At 39.9% G+C, this 20063-nt stretch overlaps 1 protein-coding gene across 2 annotated transcripts in view; it reads right to left on the reverse strand.

Annotated features, from left to right (window-relative positions):
• Window positions 1-4073: 4073 nt before the first annotated feature.
• Window positions 4074-20063, reverse strand: part of BNC2 (basonuclin zinc finger protein 2) — a 236386-nt gene continuing 220396 nt past the window's right edge. For both annotated transcript variants that reach the window (XM_075411176.1, XM_075411175.1), the window contains exon 6: window positions 4074-4734. In XM_075411176.1, coding sequence (XP_075267291.1) covers window positions 4074-4734 — 661 coding nt within the window. The remainder of the gene's footprint in view (window positions 4735-20063) is intronic.

The following is a 20063-nucleotide window of genomic DNA, read 5'->3' on the forward strand; positions in this document are numbered from 1 at the left end:
TTAGCCCTCACAGGAGCACCCTTATGGGGAAGATCATATAAGTATTAGCCATATTTTAACAGACTGAAACACAAACGGGTAAGTGATGTGATCTGTCCAAGACTAACAGTGAGAAGGGGCCACCGGTGATATTAAAACTCAGTTCCTCGTTCCTGTTTTTGTGCTTTGACTGTGCTGGTTTTCTTCCAAATTGTTTCATACAGGTTTTCAAAAGATACCTAGCGATTAACCAGTATCACATGCTTTCCTGACACCCCACCCTCCCCCCCCCCCCCCCAAAACAAAGAGAAATTCTTAACAACCTCCAGACGAGTAGTTCAGTTTCTAAAGGAGATCAGTATGAAGAGTTATTTCCTAAATGTCGACAAAGCCTTTTTGATATTTACAGAAAAATACATCTACCTTGAATAAACAAAACAGTGAAACAACATGGAAAGAGTGACCACAATAACTGTAAGAAGCAAACAAGAAGGAAAAAACTCCATGTAAAATGAAGAGTCTCTTCCTCAAAGTTGGTTTAAATATTGTAAAAAGGTTTAGACTGACAGGTTTGGAAACTGAAGGGGTAGCCACAGATTTGTGATGGCATAAGCAACTGCACAACACTTATCTTGTCATCACACCATTACAGCCATGCCCTGTGCTGGACACATGACATGTTTGGTCATTATGCTTATTGCAGTCTGTGTCACTGCTGAGATCACTCAGAAAGGCTACTATCTGTCAGTAGAACCAAACTTCTACCACACAGCCTTTTTAAGGATTTTTCAGGTAACTTCTGATGATACAAATTCCACCACAGAATAGTTCCGGTAAACACAGATTCTCAGAGGTGCATGGTAAGTAGGAAGGAGGGAAATGCCATTCAATTCAATGTAAGCTATGTGCGCTTCTAAAACACTGTTCTGACATTAGTATCACTAGCGCTGAAGAAACCACTTAATTTGCCTAGAAAAAAACAGAGTAATATTCTGTCCATAAGACGAAGATGGTATCTCCTACACGGCTTCAGCAAAACCTGAATGAAGTTTAGGATGCCACAGAAGTAGGATTGCAGAGCTTTTAACCGTTTTTGAAGGCTTGTCCCTGCTTCTTTACTTGTTAGAATGTCCTGTTCCATTTTGTATAGTAAATAGATTTTTTTTTTTGTAATTTATCTGCTGAATTTATCTACCGATGATGTTTAAGTTTCCAAACAAGTTTACCAAAACCATTTGACCTCTAACAGCAACAGAGTGAAATAAGAATGCAGAACAGTGATTCATTTAGTGAGGAATTATTTGTATACCTCAAATGTGTTTTTCATTAAAAATTATATTTATTTATACCATACACACTACAAAACAGTGGGATTTTCTTTCTGTAGATATCATTTAATTTTTGTTGTTTTGCTTTTTAGACTTTCCATCTTGCTTGTTCATAATAGCTTGGGAGGAGGGATGGGAGTGCAGTACAGGTAACACTACAAAGGTCATGTATTTCAGAAGGATGCATCTTTACTGTTCTAATTTTCCTTTCTCACAAACACACTGAGCTTGCACAACATAAAACAAAGCGAAGCGGATCTCTCCACTCAATTTAACAAGGCAAAGGAGTTGAGACTTCGAGGAAAAATAAAAAAGATGAAAGAAAAAAAGTCAGTGAAACTGCTTAGCTTTTTGCTGTAGTGTTTCTTTTTGTTCAGCCAGAAGGTAAATTTTCCTGAAAGTTTCTGTGGGATTCACAGTTGTTTTCAGGGCTTCATCAATGTACAGAATCAAAAAATGATCAGAGGATTGTAACCCACAGGAACGTAGTGATAATTCATTTAGAGAGATTTTTCTTTTATTTTCTACAAGTGGAAATACTGATTTATTAGCTATTGATTCCTACTTCTGGAAAGAAGAATAGTCAAATGCATAAGGAGTACTTAAAAAGAGGAAATCCATAATAAGAGTTTCCTCTAGAAAACATAACAGGAGTTAAGTACTCAAGTGGACATAAAGGTAAAAATAATCATAATCCATAGCAAATCAAAACAACGGCAAACTGAAACAATGGAGCATTTCTGACACTTGGCTAAAAAGAATAATATTCTGCATCGGTAAATACAGAAAAGGAACACATTCTCACTGAAGGAATACTTTATTGTGTGCTGAAATATCCCTTGGGTTTTCATTTGTTTGTTTGTTTGTTTTTGTTACTGTTTTTATAAAGAAAAGAGTCTACAACACACACCCTCATGGTTTTGGCTGTAGACTGAACTTAAATAAATACCATCACTCAGTCAGTATGTTGTGGTAACTCAGGCTGCCAGTGTGGTTTACCAGCTCAAGCAACATGTGTAAACACCGGAAACAAAAAAAGAATCAGAGGACAGCCTCTATTTCTCTCTGCCTTTCTCAGCTGCTTGCTCCTTCTCTCTCTCCTGTTCATGCTCACTCTCTTGCTCTCTATCTGATTTTCTTGGACTTTCGTTATTTTCTGACAAACCATGTGGGTGAAACACAAAACATTAACACAACTAGAGATCCCTTTTTTCCTGGCCTCTAATTTTATCCAAAGGGAAAGTTACCCAATAAAAAGTCCAGCATACGTTTTCAGAGCATGTAAGTGCTTCTGCTATTAATTTCTTTTGATTGCTTCTATAAAACATGCCTTAATCATACTACAGCACTTTCAATTGCAAAAAAGACAACTTTACAGAACAACAGTCAACATTATTTCCCTGTTCTTTTTTTTTTTTTTTTTAAAACACCACAAAAAATCCAGGCCATAGTAAGAAGCACACAAAATTATATTCATCTTTGTTCTGTGACAAGTAGTATCAGCATTTATATCCCCAAATATTATGCATGTTTGACAAAAAAAAAAGTTTCCACTGATTCACATGACACGATTCTGGTTTGGTTTTTTTTTTTTTATGTAATGTAGTATATAAGGAATAAGGATGCACTATTGTTTCTAGTAATAATTGGCACTTGAAAAAAGCACCAAGAATTCTGTATTTCACTTTACCCCTTTTACCTCCCCAGTATTTTTTTCTGTAGCTGAAAAACTACAACTGTGGTTATGGTGAATAACTACATTTTCTTTTTTCAAAACGTGTGCAAAGTTGGCACTTTTGTATTAACACTAAACACTAATACTCTTTGTTTGGCATTCATGCCCTCATACTGACCAGACCACTTTTATCTAAGTGTATTTTTTTAAAGACACTTACTGAAAATATGGCAATAGTTTAAGAAAAAAAAAAGCATGGATATTATTACACATCCCCTTGTAGTGTACGAAAAAGTGCATGACTGGATTTATGTAATAGTACAAGACAAAAAAACTGTATCAGAACAGGTACTGTAAAGCATGCCAGCACCTCTGTATTACTTATATCTAGCAGGTAGTTAAAACAAGACCGTGGTTCTTTTAAAAATGTGCATTAAAGCTAACATAAATGAGTAGAACTAGCCAGCAAACTATTTTTCCTGCTTATCTAACAGCTGAATGTAACTGTAAAAATTAAGCAAAAAAATAAGAGTTAAACCACCATCAATACAATTGTTTTACATCGTAGGCCTGTCAAGGCTCAATATATATATACAAGTGTAACAGCCATGCTTAGTAGAACGTTATCCCCAATGCTTAGAAGACACAAAGACAACTAAGTAGATTGGTTTTTTTCTCTTTTTTTGTTTGCAATTTTTTTTTTTCTTTTTTTTTCAGGCAAAAGTCATGGGTAAAACAAATCATCACTTTGGAGATGACCAACAACATTCTAACACAACTAGGGACAACTGCAATTTTTCTGTGGGTTTGTTTTTTGTTTTTGTTTGCTTTTATCGTGAAGGGTCTCTCCCCCCAAATTAAAGATCCCACCTTTTTGTTTCTATCCCAAAAAAAGGCAAAAAAGTTAAACCAACAACCAACAAAGGGGAAAAAGCACCTGGTGTTTCTTTCTTTTGTTAAAAAAGAAAAGATTATATATATATGTATATTTATATATATATATATATATATATAAAGGGAGACTGTATATGGCAGTTCAGATGTGGTGGGCCCTCTCTGAGAGCTGGCATTACACTGTGTCCATCCTTGAACTAATCTACTGAAGTGAAGGGAATGTTTTTATGCAGATTGGGGTTCTGACTGTGCCGGTTTCGGCTACGGACAGAGGAGAACATCATGTTGCACCCAGGGACTTTGCATTTGTGCATCTCTCGCAAGTGCACTGTTTTATAGTGCACTCTGAGAGTTCCCTTGTTGCTGTACATTTTGTGGCAAATGTTACACATTATCCCACCGTTGCTCACTGAAACACTGTTGAACATGAGGGATCCTGGGACATCGGTGCCCATACCTACAGCTAAGGCAGGGGCATCTGCCTTGTGGGCAGATTCCCCGCTGTCACTTGCCCCATCAACGTCGTCCAGGAGAATGCCCTCATCGCTTCCTGCATCAGATTCTCTTGAGGAATGGATACTGCTGCTGGACTGGATGCTGGAAGTGGTGCTCAGGTCTAGGACCATATAGTCTTCCGACATGCCCCTGCCGTACCCATTCATATGGGAATCCTCAGTACCAGCAGGCGAGGAGGTGTCTTCCCTTATGTCAAGCCCCATCTGATGCTGAGCGCCATATATCTTCACCAAAAATTCATCGCGGAGGTCCTTACTAAGAGAAGGCTGTGAAGTGTCCAGGCCCATGTCATCCAGTTCTTTGGTCAACAGTTTACGGTGCAGGTTTATGTTAGCACTGTGTCTGGGAAAGGAAGAGGGAATGGAGAAAAGGAAAAATGTACAGTATTTTTGAGTAAACATACAGTCATCAGGCACCAAATCCAAATTCCTATTTATCAATAATTTACCACAAAAATATACACTTATCCATGTTTCTTGGAAAATACAGTCTTGTTATAAGTGAAAAAATTGCAACATAAAATTAAGAAAAACAGGCAAATTAGCCCCCCATTTTCTTTCCAGCTACTGCTCCTCAACATTAGTCCCCAGCAGCAGCTACAGCCCTTCTATTTGATATTTACAAAATAATAAATTGCACTAGCAGAAAATGCAAAATGTTATTCTTGCTTCCTGAATCCCTGCTGGCCTTCCTAAAAGCTTTGCTTCAAGAGAAAATATAATTAATATATGGAATACCTGTGTGTCTTTGTAGCTATGTCTATCCATATCCTTATCTATTTATACATACATACATATAAGTAAATTTTATATATATATATGTACTCACATAACCATGTAAGTGAAATACAGGAGGCGAAAAAAATAAGAGTAACTGAATGATACATAGTCAGAGGTCCTGATTCTGAAATTTAATTCTGGTATAAAAGGACTCAGAATAGGGCCAAACCAAGATGGAGAAGACTTCAAAGGTTTAGGAGAACAAGTCTCCAAAATCTGCATGTAAGTTTCTGAAAATTTTAGCCAAACTCACTGGTTCCATCCTCCCTGTACTCTTCCCAGTACTCTATCTGATGCAGTGTTGACTGACCAAAGCAGTATAATTTCCAGTAAAAAAACCTACTAAGGGCAATGAGAATTTTGCCCCAAATCCACTGAAACACTTAAGCACGGGCTTTGGTTTTGGCATGTGCTGAAGTCACTGTGGGTGCTCAAGAGACACTGGAAAAGCTGTCACTGCCGTCAGTGATCTTTGGACCAGATCCCAAGTGTCACAAGTTAAAATATTCTAAAGTGTTATACAGGATCTGGGCCTTTGTTCTCAAGAAATAAAGGTCTACATTTGCAAACAATGTAAGCCTTTGGGTGGGTAACTGTGTAAAACAGCCCACTACTTCAAATACTGCATTCTACTCTCCACTTTTGACATTGCCTTCATTCATCCATTGCAGTAGAACCTCACTGATTTGCAGTAGTGTCAAGAAACCCTCTTTGAAAAACTGCATTTTCTCAATTAACAATGCAACCAACAAACATGATAGACATCAAAGACCTCTGACCACAGAACATGCTCGTTTTGTCGAAGTGCTTAATAATAAGATATCAGTATAAAGTTTTCAGTATTAGAAAACTTCAGTGTTCAGTATTCAGAATGTGTGCCATTACTGAGGAGATGACAAATAGTTATTCAGTTTCTTTGGAGGGTGACTGGATTTTCAAGTCAGTAAAAAAAGAATTAGCGAAGTTCTACTGCATAACATTCTTTGCAAGCTAAAGACCCAAACCTGCAATTTACAACATGCAGACTCACCAGTCTGTCTGCCCATTATAAATTGCAAATCAGAGCCCAAATGTAGGAGGGAAAAGTAAGAAGGAGGGTGGAGGGAGGGGGGAGGAGGGGAGGAGAGAGAGAAAGAGAGAATTTTAACATAGGAATACTTTAATTTGCAAAAAAGCACTAAAAAGGTATAAAATCCGCATTGGAAGACATAACAATGACCAAATATTTTACAGACATTCAGGTCCTACAGTAACAAAAAAGGTAGAAGGGGAACAATAGCTATTAGCAATATTTCCTTATTGGAAGCTTTTGTTTTAAGAAACCCTTTGAAACATACCTCTCAACCAGCTGAAGTCCCAAACATGGTACAGCAATACAGTGCACATAAATACAGAAAATGCAAATGTAGGAAGATTAAATTGATATGGAGTTAATTTCTGTAATTTTCAATCACTTACTTTGTGATTCATCTCTCTGTTGCACATAACTTATTAGAATAAGTAAAGAAAGCAGCAATAGACGCCATCTGTCCCACTCACCTGCAAATGCAGGTAACTGTTCTCTGACATAAAACTGATTCTGAACTGCCGTTTAGTTGATTTGTGTCTGGCTGGGATGCAATTATTCCAGTTAAGGAGAGGTCTAGAATGGAAAATTTATCTTCTGACGAGAGACAGTTGAGAGGTATGGGCAAGGGCAGAAAAAAGTGGAGAGTATTCCTTGTTTTTCTCCCACACGGGAAATACTCCTTTCACACAAGCAAGTATAGCACCATTGCTTTTTTGAGGCGCAGAAGTGTAATTATGCATATCCCCACCCTGCACTTAGGAAGGCTGAGCTTACCTTGTGATAAGATCAGCTTTCTAATCTTTTGCTAAATTGAGATCACAAAAGAGAGAGAGAGAGAAGAGAGGAGAAAAGAGAAAGAAAGGGGGAGGGGGAGGAGAGAGAGAGAGAACAAATTCACATTCCAATCCAGACATATCTGGTTTAAAAAAAAAAAAAAAGACAAAAGAAAATAATACCTGAACCAATAAAATACAGACTTTAAAAAAAGCCTTGACTGTGAAACTGTTTTTTGTCAGCTGTAATCTCACTTCTACTGTTGTCCTGACGGATAGTGACTCAACCACACAATATGAAAAACATAAAGCACGTTAATCAAAGCATATTCACAGCATCCCCATTATCATCTGCAAATGAGTTCTGAACAGATGCATGCAGTGTGCACATGCATGAATGATAAACAGTAGTCCTGACAGTCCCTTGCCTTCCTGGTGTCAGATGTCATCCAACTCCGCGTAAAGTCGCTAAGTGCAGCACAGGAAACACTTACTGTGAAGGCCTGTCCACACTGACCAGTGTTACTACATGACCATAAAGACACATTCATGCTTATCATCATAACACTAACTGCGAACTACTCATAAAGTGCTCATGTGTTTAATTCTTATGATTTCTCCCACTTCCCTACCCTCCTCACTCCCCTGGTATGGGAATTTGCTGCAGTGTAGAAACTAGTCAGGATAACTGTAACTGTTGTTTCCGCATGTTTGTGCTTCCTGTTTCCCTGGTTTGCTGCTGAGAAAAACAGCTGCCAGGCATGCAGTGAAAATAACTTCAGCATTCACTGAGTGAAGAGATAAGAATAAATTACCACGTTAAAGAGGGGCCACCGAGCCCCAGATGTACAGAGGCCATTCTGAGAAAGACCAGTGCAAGGATGCAAATCCTGCTGATGCACTGATAAGAAGAGATGCCTCCCTTATTCAATTCTCACTTACAGCAGTGGCAATCAGTAATCTAGTTAAAGTATGTACCAGCCCATAATATCTGTCAGGCAAACGATGTGCAGAAATGTGCGGACCAGTTCTGGCACTCTGCTCAGTAGTGTCCCTTTTCCGCTGTCAGCAGTACTGTTGGATTCTCCTAATATAATTACATTGACTTTTATTCAATTAAGTGCCATTCCTAGCCTTAAAAAAAAAGCTACTTTATCAATTGATTCAGGTGTAATGCAATAATAAAGATGAACTCATGGCAGTGCATTAGCTCTGCTGTTCATAACTTCTGAACATAGGTTCATTCATAGCAGTCGATTTCCATTATGCAACCACAGTTCAAAAGAATTGATTCTTTTACATTCATTTCTTAATCTATTTCACTTGTGTTTAATACTCTCCCTAAATATCATATGCAAAAACATTCTGGTAGGGATGAGGAACAAATTGTGGAAAAGAGTTCATTTATTTGGACACTGAAGTTTTTAAATCTTATGACAAAACCAAAGTCACAGAGGCAAAAAACTTGTCAGAATTAAGAATACTGTGTGCTGAAGGTACTAGCAACACACATTTCCAGTAGCTGAACAATCGTTGGCATGGGAGGGAAGGAAAAGTATCTTTTAATAGATACATCAGTCTATAGTAACCCTGCACCCCTTTCCCATTTGCTACACAACTAAGCGTTGCATTGCACCCTGAGGCGCAGAGTACCCCATGCAGGGTGCCGCTTGAACAGTGCCCTGCATACAGAAGGTGTTTCTCAGGGATAACAACAGCATTCCCAAGGCTTCTTTGGGAAAAGGTGACAAGGGAGATCTGTGTACGGGAAACATGCCCATGTATGTAAGGATGGCTAAAAATAATGGATCCATAAGCAAAAAAATGGAATTACGAAATAAGAGTTTGGATAAAGGCAGACTAGTAAAAAGAGTACAGACCAGGAAGTTTAGAAAAGGTGATGTTCTGGGAAAAGGCAAGCAATTGCCAAATAGAATAGAGTTGAGTTTAGGGGCAGAAATGAAGCAAGATTTGCTGTGAAGCTACAAAGACTGTCATTAAGCTGGAAAGGCAGAAGAGTATGTGGCTGCCAACCTGTACTCTGACCTAGTAGCTGCAAACAGCAGTCAGGGAGACATGAGAAGGAAAAAAGTAGCATTACAGATACTGGCCAAGCCCATACTATCTTTTGTCTCGATAGATGTAACTATTTCTTTGCTCCTCTCATCCAATGCTGATCTTCATTGTTTTTTTCATGGAAAACGTATCCACTCAGCCATCTTAAATTGCTCCAGTAGTTCCAAGACGCCCTTCTCCATTCTAAATTGAAATATTCCATCCTAATCCAACTCCTCCTCCCCTGCTTTGTCAATCCCAAATCCTAGCGAGTCCTTTACCAGCCCTCAGCCAATGCTAGCCACCTTGTCACCTGTTCATCTCCTCCTCCCCACGGCACCTGCAGTTTCTTGCCTCATCTGTTCTGTTCTCTGATGTGATTTACAGTGCCGCTACCCCCTCCTTCTCCAAATACTGCTCCCAGGTACATGTAAACAATGTTCCCTGAGTAAGCTGAGGCACAGCTTGGGCAGAGTGATTTATGCCAGTGCATGAACACTGCCATCAAACAGGCAGAAAATCACAAAGCACGATACGCCAAAACCAGCGGAGCTTCAGCTTGTCATGGCTCCATTATTCCTCGTCCCTGAGCTAGCTACTTTAAGGCCCTCTCTGGTGTCCTTTGCACTGCAGTTTCTGCTGTTATCTGTAGGGGAAACAACTTGAAGAACCTCAATGAATGGCAGAGATGTATATATGTATAGAAAACATTAAAATATTTGACCCAATAAAATCCTTTGAATGACTCTGGACTTCTTAGACTGCTTGCTTCTACATCAACTACCAAAATGACGTTTGATCCTGGCAATGGAAATGTTGCACAAAGACAACTGGTGAACAAAGTTTTCCAGGCAGAAATACGAGGTCAGAAGAGTTTAGCTAAAGGCATCTCTCACTCAGCTTCAATTACCAGATCTATCCCATCCTAGGAAACAAGGGATGGTGAAGAGGGTTAGTTCTGAGAATTTAAAATAACATGTGTGCCAAAGAATGTCCAAACATCTGTTTACCTCTGTATTACATGTCATGTACCCTTAAAAACAGGGAGAGTATTTTTCCAAGATGCTTTGAAATGTAGCTTGTTGTGGCAAGGAAGTTTCAAAAGAATCTAGTTTACTTTAGGAGGCCTAGAACACCTGATTTTTCCACATAATTAATATTCTTCTTTGAAGTTACTATTCATGAATTAGACATATGATAGGCAAAAGTGTGTGGAAAGTCCTCTCCAGAGTGAACTCAGCCTTCTGAATTCAATTATCTTAAGAATGGATCAGTGCTGCTCTAAGGATGATAATTAATGATAACGATGATACACATGAAATCTGTGGTTGTAGTGAAGTGGCAATTGTATCACATCTCGCAATTCACCACTGCCCTTTCAGGTCGGAGTTGCGGTAGCAGTGCAATGCAGAATGCTACAACTACAGCAGCTCTGCGGGCATGACCCCACTAGTGGTAGCACTTTCCTTCCCCTGTGAAGTTCATGGAAGTATTCTTCCCTAATTAGAATTCATTGTCGTTTCCACCCCACCTACTACAAGCAAGCTCCTCTAGTGAGAGATGCACTACGCATCAACAGAAGAAAAGGGATTATAAGCATAGGAAATATGGTCAATTAAACATACATGCCATTTACACAGCTCATAAATCTAGACTGGGTTCTCTTCAGCAGTTTCTTTCTACACTTGTCAATGGATCTGATTTTGTTAATTTACTATCCATTTGTTGGAAAGAAAAATGTAATGGCCACTTTAGTTTAGTTTATTTTTATTTAGTCATTCTTTTTATTTCTTTTTGAAGTGAGCGAGGAGGAATTTATCAGAAACTAGAAATTGTCCTGGCATAGAAATTAGTATGAATTGCATGCATGACTCAAGGCCAATGCTGGATGCACCCATGGCTGCAGTTCTATCTGCACTAGGACAATCCTTGTCTCTGATGCACACAGCAGAGTTAGGGAATTTAGATGAAAAAGAGTATTCTGTTTATTTAAATTCAAGTATTATAGAGAAAAATTGGCTTGAATGTTTTGTTCACAGTCCGGGGCAGGGCAGGTTGTTTAAAATGAAACATAACGTCAAATGTTCTGAAAATGCATTTTCTGGCAAATACATAATTTACCAAGGTAATACCATCTAGCCCTACCATTCTAAGAGTGCAAAGCAATCATAGACAGGAGGTCACAGCAGAGGGCCATCAGTCTTTGGGCAGCTTTGCTTTAAGATACAATAAGTGAGTCCAGCATTAAGTAACACAATAAAATTGTATTTGGAGACTTAATGCATTAAAAGTCAGCATTAAATTATTTTCTATTATATTCTGTTCTTTCTAAGTAATAGCAGATTTTTTTTTTTAAGAAGACAGAAGAAAATATTGGGTTATGAAACCTGAAGCCACACCATCCGCAGCAGTTTGAAGAAGGATCTGTTACAAAATCAAAAGCCAGAACACATTTATTGGTGGTTTACATACAGACTGGCAAATCTCTTATTAAAGCTGGATATGGAAGTAACCACTCAGGTTGTATGGGCCCCATACAAGCTGTCCTCCAGATATACTTCATTTAAAACTAAGCTCTGTCAATCCGGTTTAAAATATAAACTATGAAACTTTCATTATTCCCCCTATTGGACTTTTTCCATGTCTATCTTCATCTCAGTACTCAGCCTACGTTTTTACCTTTAAAGAAACGTTAAAGCAAAGTTCTCTTTGTTTCTCTTCACCTCAGAGGCTGTCAATTAAGATTTATGGTTTTGTTTAAAAATCTCACAATTTTGATCACTAACACAATTTGCTAATACTGCAAAGTATTGTGGTCTTACCTCAATTTCATGTTCCTTTCCTTCTTATTTAAGCCTTAAACTCATAGAAAGGCTCAGAATATGTGACCATAACAGAAAGTAAACCCAGAATTTTATGCTTTCTCAGAATCTCTGCAGACTGAAAGTGCTGAGTTTCATGCAGCTAAAATCAAAGAACCAGAAAGTAAGACTCTGGCTAAATATAACACTGTACATATTTATGAGAAAAGATATGGCCTTAATTCTGATGTTACTTCAAGAAGGAAGCAGCAATCATTTTGCCCATTTACTTAAGAGAATCAACAATAAAACAGTCCCTGGAATTTAATTAGTAATGGAAACTGTTAAAGAAATTATTTTCTCAGTTACTGTTCTAATTTTGCCACTCTCTCAGCAGTCTTTGATAAGAGTTTTGGGGTTTTTTTCAATTAAAAAGAAAAAAAAATTCATAAATCTGAGCAAAGATAACAAGGTTTGAAATCCTGATCTGACCTAAATTAAAAAATTCACATTTATCTGAACAGGGCCAAGGTTTCAGTCTGTGCGCTAGCACTTCCATGTATTCGATCATGTTTAGTTTGTCTCTAAATGTAAGGGGAAAAGTAGGGGTAGAGGCTAGACTTTAGAACAATGAGTGAAGGCAAAATGCTATGCTACCCAAAGAAACCATGGCATTTCTACGTGAACAGTTTGGGTAACAACATCAGTTCTTGAGGCTTTAAATTGCATAGAATCTGAAAAATATTAACCTTTCATAGGAAGGAAATCCAAAAGGTAAAATACAGTTCAGCACCTATTAAAAAAAGTAAAAAAACAGTGCTTATTAAATGCAGGAAATAATAGACGAGCAAGTTCTTGCAAATTAAAGATGCGGAGCCCAGTCATTTCAATCCCTTTCAATATGAAACAAATCACTCACACTGGTCACGAAGACAGCTCCCTCTACACTCAAATTATTCACTTGAAGATAAGCTCCCATCAAACTCTTTAGGGGTTTAACTAATTTACTGCACAGATACGGCACGTCTGTTGTAATAACAGGTAGGATGTATTGGGGTCGACCATTTATCAGAATTAGACTTCTTTTTTCAATTCACAGTGAATTATGCTGCCTACACTGCTCCTCTTTCTCAGAGCTTCCCATCCCCTTACGGCCCCTAATGTGGCAGGCAAACAAAATTGACAGTCTCATCTTGTCAACAAGGGGTGATTCTCCTGAGAAGCCATTTAACTTTGCAGAGGAAGCAATGTATTAATGTGCCTGTCCCAGGAATGTTAATCATCTTCAAGCTCCCTCTAACTTTGACATGAACGAAATCACCAAATTTGTTTACTAAATGAATCGTAATATGCTAATAAGAGAGCATGACATATATGGTAAAGCCAAACAGATGGTTTGTTTACTCCACTTTACAACTTTATAAATATTGTAACTCTGAAGATGTTAGTGAGAATTATTGGTTTGTTGGCAGTGGCAAACATGCCTTTTGCATACTTAATCCACAGTTAGAGTTAGAAAACAATTTGCCACCACTGTGGAATGCATAAAAAATGATAATGCCGAGATGGCATTTGGAGAAGCAGGATAGCTGACTGTGTGGGCAAATACTCAGGTTAAATATGGAACTGATATCTGATGGCAATGTTTGCTACCAAGTAACTTTTAATGTAAAATCTGACAGGTTCAGGATTCTTGAAAGGCCCAAGAATTCAGTACATACCTGTTGAGGTGTTTAGTGAGATGGTCCTTACGGTGTGAACAGAATTACACTTTCACAACAGCTGTGTGTGCTCAGAAGCATCGAGGTCATGTCACACTCTTAATATATTACTATTGTTGTCCATTAAAGATCAAAAGATATTACAAACAAAAAGTACAACCACTGGCGTACTTGCCAAAGGTACTCAGAAACGATCAAAATTGTGTTGCAACACTTCAACCTCTCACTTTACTAGCTGCCTGGAAGCAAAACAGACTCATTACAAAATAGCCAGCGCTCTTGTCTAATATCCGGACTGGTTGAGAAAGTTTAGAACAAAAAAATTTATCTGGTGGAATATCTCCTAAGTCAACTAGCTCCGTCTAGCAATGCAACATGCACGAGTAGGTCACCGTACGTACGACAAAGTCCTTTGATGGAAATGGTGCTCAGCACCATTGACAATCAGTCCAACTGCCATAAACCCTTTTGGCAATCTACACATGCTCTATGGAAAAGTTCATCCCTGTGCAGGTGACTCACACAAGGCCCTCCACAGCAGTCACGCATTAGGCCCTCATCTCCTGTGTGTTGAAGGACCATTTTGCTGGTCCTTCACACAAGGTGTATTTCCCCTTAGGAAGTACTAAGGGAGTTCTACTCCAGGTAAAATCTGTTGTCAAACTGAATGAATTAACATTTTTTTTCAAACCTAAATCATCTAAATGTTACATGGGCCAAGCTTTGTAATCAGAAGTTTTCATCCTTCAATTTATTTTACTGTTACAACAGCCATGTAAAATGTGATAATTTTGCAAGACTTCATGCAAACAGTCCCTTCAGTTCAGCATCCCATTCATGAATTGTACTGAGTTTCAAGTTTCAGTAAACGGAAGAAAGATAAAATCCAGTCAGAACAGCTAGCTTCCCCAAATTCTGCTTTGAAACCAATTCATTTCTCCCAGATATTGATGCACAGACACACAATATCTCATTATTTGCTTAGAAGGTTCATAGACTCTTTACTGATTGCATTATAAGTTCAAATACATAATAAACCCTCAGACTCAGGGACAGCTTTGTATGATTTCAGGTTCCACAGCAAATACGTAAACCAGTTTTTTTTGTCACAATGCAATGGTAATTCTCATTCCCACTGATTTGTTTGTCTAAAAATGCTGGCTTTAGTTATATCACACCAGAGGAACTATAAAACCAAACACAATGTGGCCTTTCAACAGGGTTCCTCTATTAGTAATTTTACATTACTAAATAAGTACCCCTTTCAGGTCAACTGATAGCTGATTATCCTATCACCTCCCTTTACTGACACCGCAGCTCCTTAGCAATTTCAATCCACTGAGATTCTTCCATACATACTATTGTCAGCGGTTATTAAATTCTCAACTTTTTACCCATTCACAGGAGACTGTGCAAAGATATCTAAGGGAAGTATGAGTTCAGCTTGCTGTCCAAGGATTATTTTGGAAGAAACATTAGCGGCTGTCCCAGCCTGGCGCTTATATCTCATTTGAAACATCTACTCATTCCTGACCAACAAAGAAAATTTCAATAAAGTACTTTTACTGGTTTAACAGCAGTGAGCTCCTGGGATCGTCAAAGTGCTCAGTCTTGTCCAAGGAGAGAAGGAATCAGCAGCTCAAATATAATTAACCTTCCATTCTCAATGCAAACTGCCACGCACAGGAGCTCTGCAGTCTATTAGTGAAGTTATAACGGCCAACAGGCAGAGGCAAAATTGGTCAAAAAGTTGGCTGCTGCTGTCATATTTTTAGAATTATGATTAATGACACTAATAATGTGGATGATTACTGATATGTGTATCTCCTGCAGTTTATCATATTGCACTGGCTGCCTACGTCCACAATAAACATGATGCTATCATTTACCTCTTTATTGAAGGCAATCCTTCTCTTGAAGGAGCACATTCTAATTACTTTGTAATGTTTTATGTCTTAAACATTTTGCAGCTCTGGACCTTGCCAACTGCTTCATGTCTACCATTGATTAATTACAGAATGTTTAATCAAAATTTAGAACCTAATGCAGTCATTTATGAGTGTGCTGCAGTGCCAAGATAGTTAGGCTGCCGTCCCAAGCTTGGAGAGCACTGGGTTCAAAATTAAATCCCAGAAATGTGGAAGATGCCAAAGATTTTACCTTGAGTGATTTGAGTTTAAAACTTTACTTCAGTTGATGAATGACAGGCACCCCCAAAAATGAGAAGTCTTTCTTGTGCGTGTATGTGTGATTGCATGTTCGCATTACATTTTTCTCCTTCCTTAAACGTCTTCATTTCTTCCTTTATGCCATTGTTGCTGCAGTTGCTTCTTAGCTCCTTTGCAAGCCTTCCCTGCTGCTAAAGCTCTTGCAAACACCAGTCAAGAGAGTGTAGTTTTGAAGTGGTTAAACAAGTGAAAAATAATTTGCAGGGACAAATACATAAGTTTTTTTTTAATGTGGATTTTTATGGTACTGTCATACAACCATTCACCGTTGAAGTTAAGTGTTTTTTTAATACCATTACTGAACTGCTGAAATGGATGCTAATATAGCTTGGAGTGCTAATGTCAAATCCTGGTAATAAAAAAGACAGACTGCTGAATGAAATAATTTCAAGTAAAAAATAGAACAAAAGTGCTCTCACTCTCGCTCTCCACTTTTATTGAATTGGGACTGACTGAGCCAATTGCTTTAGAAGTCTGTAAAACACAATTACTAGTGAGCTGACTGACCCAGCAGTGCCCCTTCTGTGACAGAACAGACTAAAAAGGCTGCAGAATTAGTGCTGCTCCCCTGTCTGGCTATCTGACCCGAAAGACACCCAGCGCAGGATCTGTTATCCTTCCTGCCAGGGCCTGCCTCCTCCTCTCACGAAATCTTGATTCTCAGTCTTGCATAATGTATCACCTGCATGCATCTTCTTCTTGAAACAAGGACTCATTTACCTTTTCTGAGTGGGAATCCAAGTTCTCTTTCTATCCATTGTATTTTTAGATCTTTATCTACCAACACAACTATATATAGGTCTGTCTTTCAGTACACACATCTACAGACACACACACACATATATACATGTTTGGGCTATTTTTGTCCCCACACTGTGTGCGTTAAACACAAAAGCACAATGTAAGATTTATGGGCAGCGAAATTAACTATGTCCCTTTTGTATTTTCAGTTGTAAGTGGCTGAAGTGTAATTGCTGTTTTGTTTTGGCATAACAAAGAAATGCAGAAAGAGAGAGAGAGGGAGGAAGAGGGAGAGAAAGGAAAAAAATGTATTGAACTGGAAGCGGGCAACACTTTTCCCTAGTTAATAAAATAAGCAATAAAGTTTGTAAAGCACTAGAATCAAAATCAGTAACATCGGAAATAACAACTTATAAAACTTATAATTTACAGCTCATGTTTCAGACTCATATAGTTTGACATGGACATACAGCTTGGGGCTTTTTATTTTCCCTTTCTCTTCCAAAAAAAGGCAAAAACAAAGTGACAGCAAAAAATACTTTCCTACTACAATCCCATCCTTTCCTTCTCTCCCCCTGTTCTCCCCCATACAAAATGAACCACTTTACATTCATACACAATGCCAACAAAGTCCTGCAATCCTTTCTTTTTTATAACAGTGTACATTTTTGGCAAATCTAAAACTCTTTCATTTCTCTTCCAGGTCCATTTATACGAAGCCTGCAGGTGCCTTATGGCAAAAATGTTAAATTATTTCTTAGACAGATCTTTTTAAGTGATGCTTTTTAGGGCAAGCTTAAATGCAAAATGAGCTCTTAATTAAAAAAAAAATAAAAACTTGCTAGGCAAAAGGCAAACTGCTCATTTAAAAGATGTTGCTGGGAAGTACGAAGCACTAGTAAAAGCCTCAGATCTTCTTCAGAAGTGGTGGGCTCAAAACTTCTGTCAGGAAACATCCAGTGTTTCCCATTAAAATGTCAGCATGTGAAGAACCATAAGTGGTATTGCACCTGAGATATTCCTGTTACCTCAGGTCCTGACAGACCACCCAAGGTATCACTAATGCCATTAGGAACGTTTTATGTGTACCTGCTAGACGTGCATGAGTGGTTTCTACTGTAGTACCTACAGCACAGTATAACAAATACTGGTACATGATGTGTGGCACAGCTGGCCATCTTTCCTGAAGAGAGGCAAAGGACAGCAGACTGTGAGTACAGCAGGTCAGGATTAAGGGGTAGCGAAAAGCCATGCACAATGTTGTGCAGTGCACCTGCAGTGCCTATACAGTACATAGTCTCTCCTTGACACTGTTGAGTAGTTAAATCTCGCTGATAACTGGATCTCTTCCTTCAGGATCACCCTGAGATAAGTAGTCAGCAGTCTGGTTATCTTTCTGCTTAAGTGTTTTTAACTGCAGAGTATACTCCTGCAATTATAGGCTCTACTTTATGAATTTGCTATTACTCCCTGTCATATTTGCTAACCACTAGCAACTTGTATAACCATGAAAACGTGTTCCAGATTTAGAGAGTTTGTGATCTGGGTTTTCTTTTCCCCAGCGCCCGTAAATCACAGAGTCAAAGAATGGTAAAGGTTGGAAGGGACCTCTGGACATCACCTAGTCTAACCCCCCTACCAAAGAAGGGTCACCTAGAGCAGGCTGCACGGGACCTCGTCCAGACGGGTTCTGAATATCTCCAGAGAAGGAGACTCCACCACCTCTCTGGGCAGCCTGTTCCACTGCTTTATCACCCTCAAAGTACAGAATTTCTTACTCATGTTCAGATGGAACTCCATATGCTTGTTTGTGCCCATTGCCCCTTGTCCTGTCACTGGGCACCACTGAAAAGAGCTTGGCCCCATCCTCCTGACACCCACCCTTCAGATATTTGTAGGCATTTATAAGGTCCCCTCGCAGCCTTCTCTTCTTCAGGCTGAACAAGCCCAGTTCCCTCAACCTCTCCTCGTAGTGGAGATGCTCCAGTCCCCTCACCATCCTTGTAGCCCTCCGCTGGACTCTCTCCAGTAGCTCTTCATCCTTCTTGAACTGGGGAGCCCAGAACTGGACACAGTACTCCAGATGAGGCCTCACCAGGGCAGTGTAGAGGGGAAGGAGAACCTCCCTTGTCCTGCTGGCCACACTCTTCTTGATGCACCCCAGGATCCCATTGGCCTTCTTGGCAGCCAGGGCACACTGCTGGCTCATAGTTAACCTGTCGTCCACCAGGACACCCAGGTCCCTCTCCGCAGAGCTGCTCTCCAGCAGGTCCACCCCAAGCCTGTACTGGTGCATGAGGTTATTCCTCCCCAGGTGCAGGACCCTGCACTTGCCCTTGTTGAACCTCATCAGGTTCCTCTCTGCCCAGCTCTCCAGCCTATCCAGGTCACGCTGAATGGCAGCACAGCCTTCTGGTGTATCTACCACACCTCCCAGTTTGGTGTCGTCAGCAAACTTGCTGAGGGTACATTCTAACTCTTCATCCAGGCCGTTGATGAAGAAGTTAAACAAGACTGGGCCCAGTACTGACCCCTGGGGGACACCACTAGATACCAGCCTCCAACTAGACTCAGTGCCGCTGATGACAACCCTCTGAGTTCTGCCATTCAGCCAGTTCTCTATCCACTTCACCGACCACTCATCCAGCCCACACTTCCTCAGCTTCCCCAGGAGGATATCATGGGAGACTGTGTCGAAAGCCTTGCTGAAGTCAAGGTAGATAACATCCACAGCTCTCCCTTCGTCTACCCAGCCAGTCATGTCATCGTAGAAAGCTATCAGATTGGTCAGGCATGATTTCCCCTTGGTGAATCCATGCTGACTACTCCTGATAACCTTCTTTTCTTCCACTTGCTTGGTGATGGCCTCCAGGATAAGCTGCTCCATCACCTTTCCCGGGATGGAGGTGAGGCTGACCGGCCTGTAGTTCCCTGGGTCCTCCTTCTTGCCCTTTTTGAAGATTGGAGTGACATTGGCCTTTCTCCAGTCCTCGGGCACCTCTCCTGTCCTCCAGGACCTCTCAAAGATGATGGAGAGTGGCTCAGCAATGACATCCACCAGCTCCCTCAGCACTCGTGGGTGCATTCCATCGGGGCCCATGGATTTGTGGACATCCAGATCGCTTAAGCGATCCCTCACACCTCCTCCTCGACCAAGGGAAAGTCGTGCTCTTTGTAGGCTTCTTCTCTTACCTCCGGGGCCTGGGATTCCTGAGGGCCAGTCTTAGCACTGAAGACTGAAGCAAAGAAGGCATTCATTAGCTCTGCCTTGTCCGCATCCTCCGTCACCAGGACACCCGCCTCATTCAGCAGCGGCCCCATGTTGTCCCTAGCCTTCCTTTTGCTGCTGATGTAGTTGAAGAAGCCCTTCTTGTTGTTTTTGACATCCCTTGCCAGCTTCAATTCCAGGTGAGCCTTGGCCTTCCTCATCGCATCCCTGCATGCTCTCACTACGTTTCTGTACTCTTCCCAAGTGGCCTGTCCCTCTTTCCACATGCCATGCAC

Source organism: Opisthocomus hoazin, chromosome Z, assembly GCF_030867145.1.
Source record: "Opisthocomus hoazin isolate bOpiHoa1 chromosome Z, bOpiHoa1.hap1, whole genome shotgun sequence".
NCBI lineage: Eukaryota > Metazoa > Chordata > Aves > Opisthocomiformes > Opisthocomidae > Opisthocomus > Opisthocomus hoazin.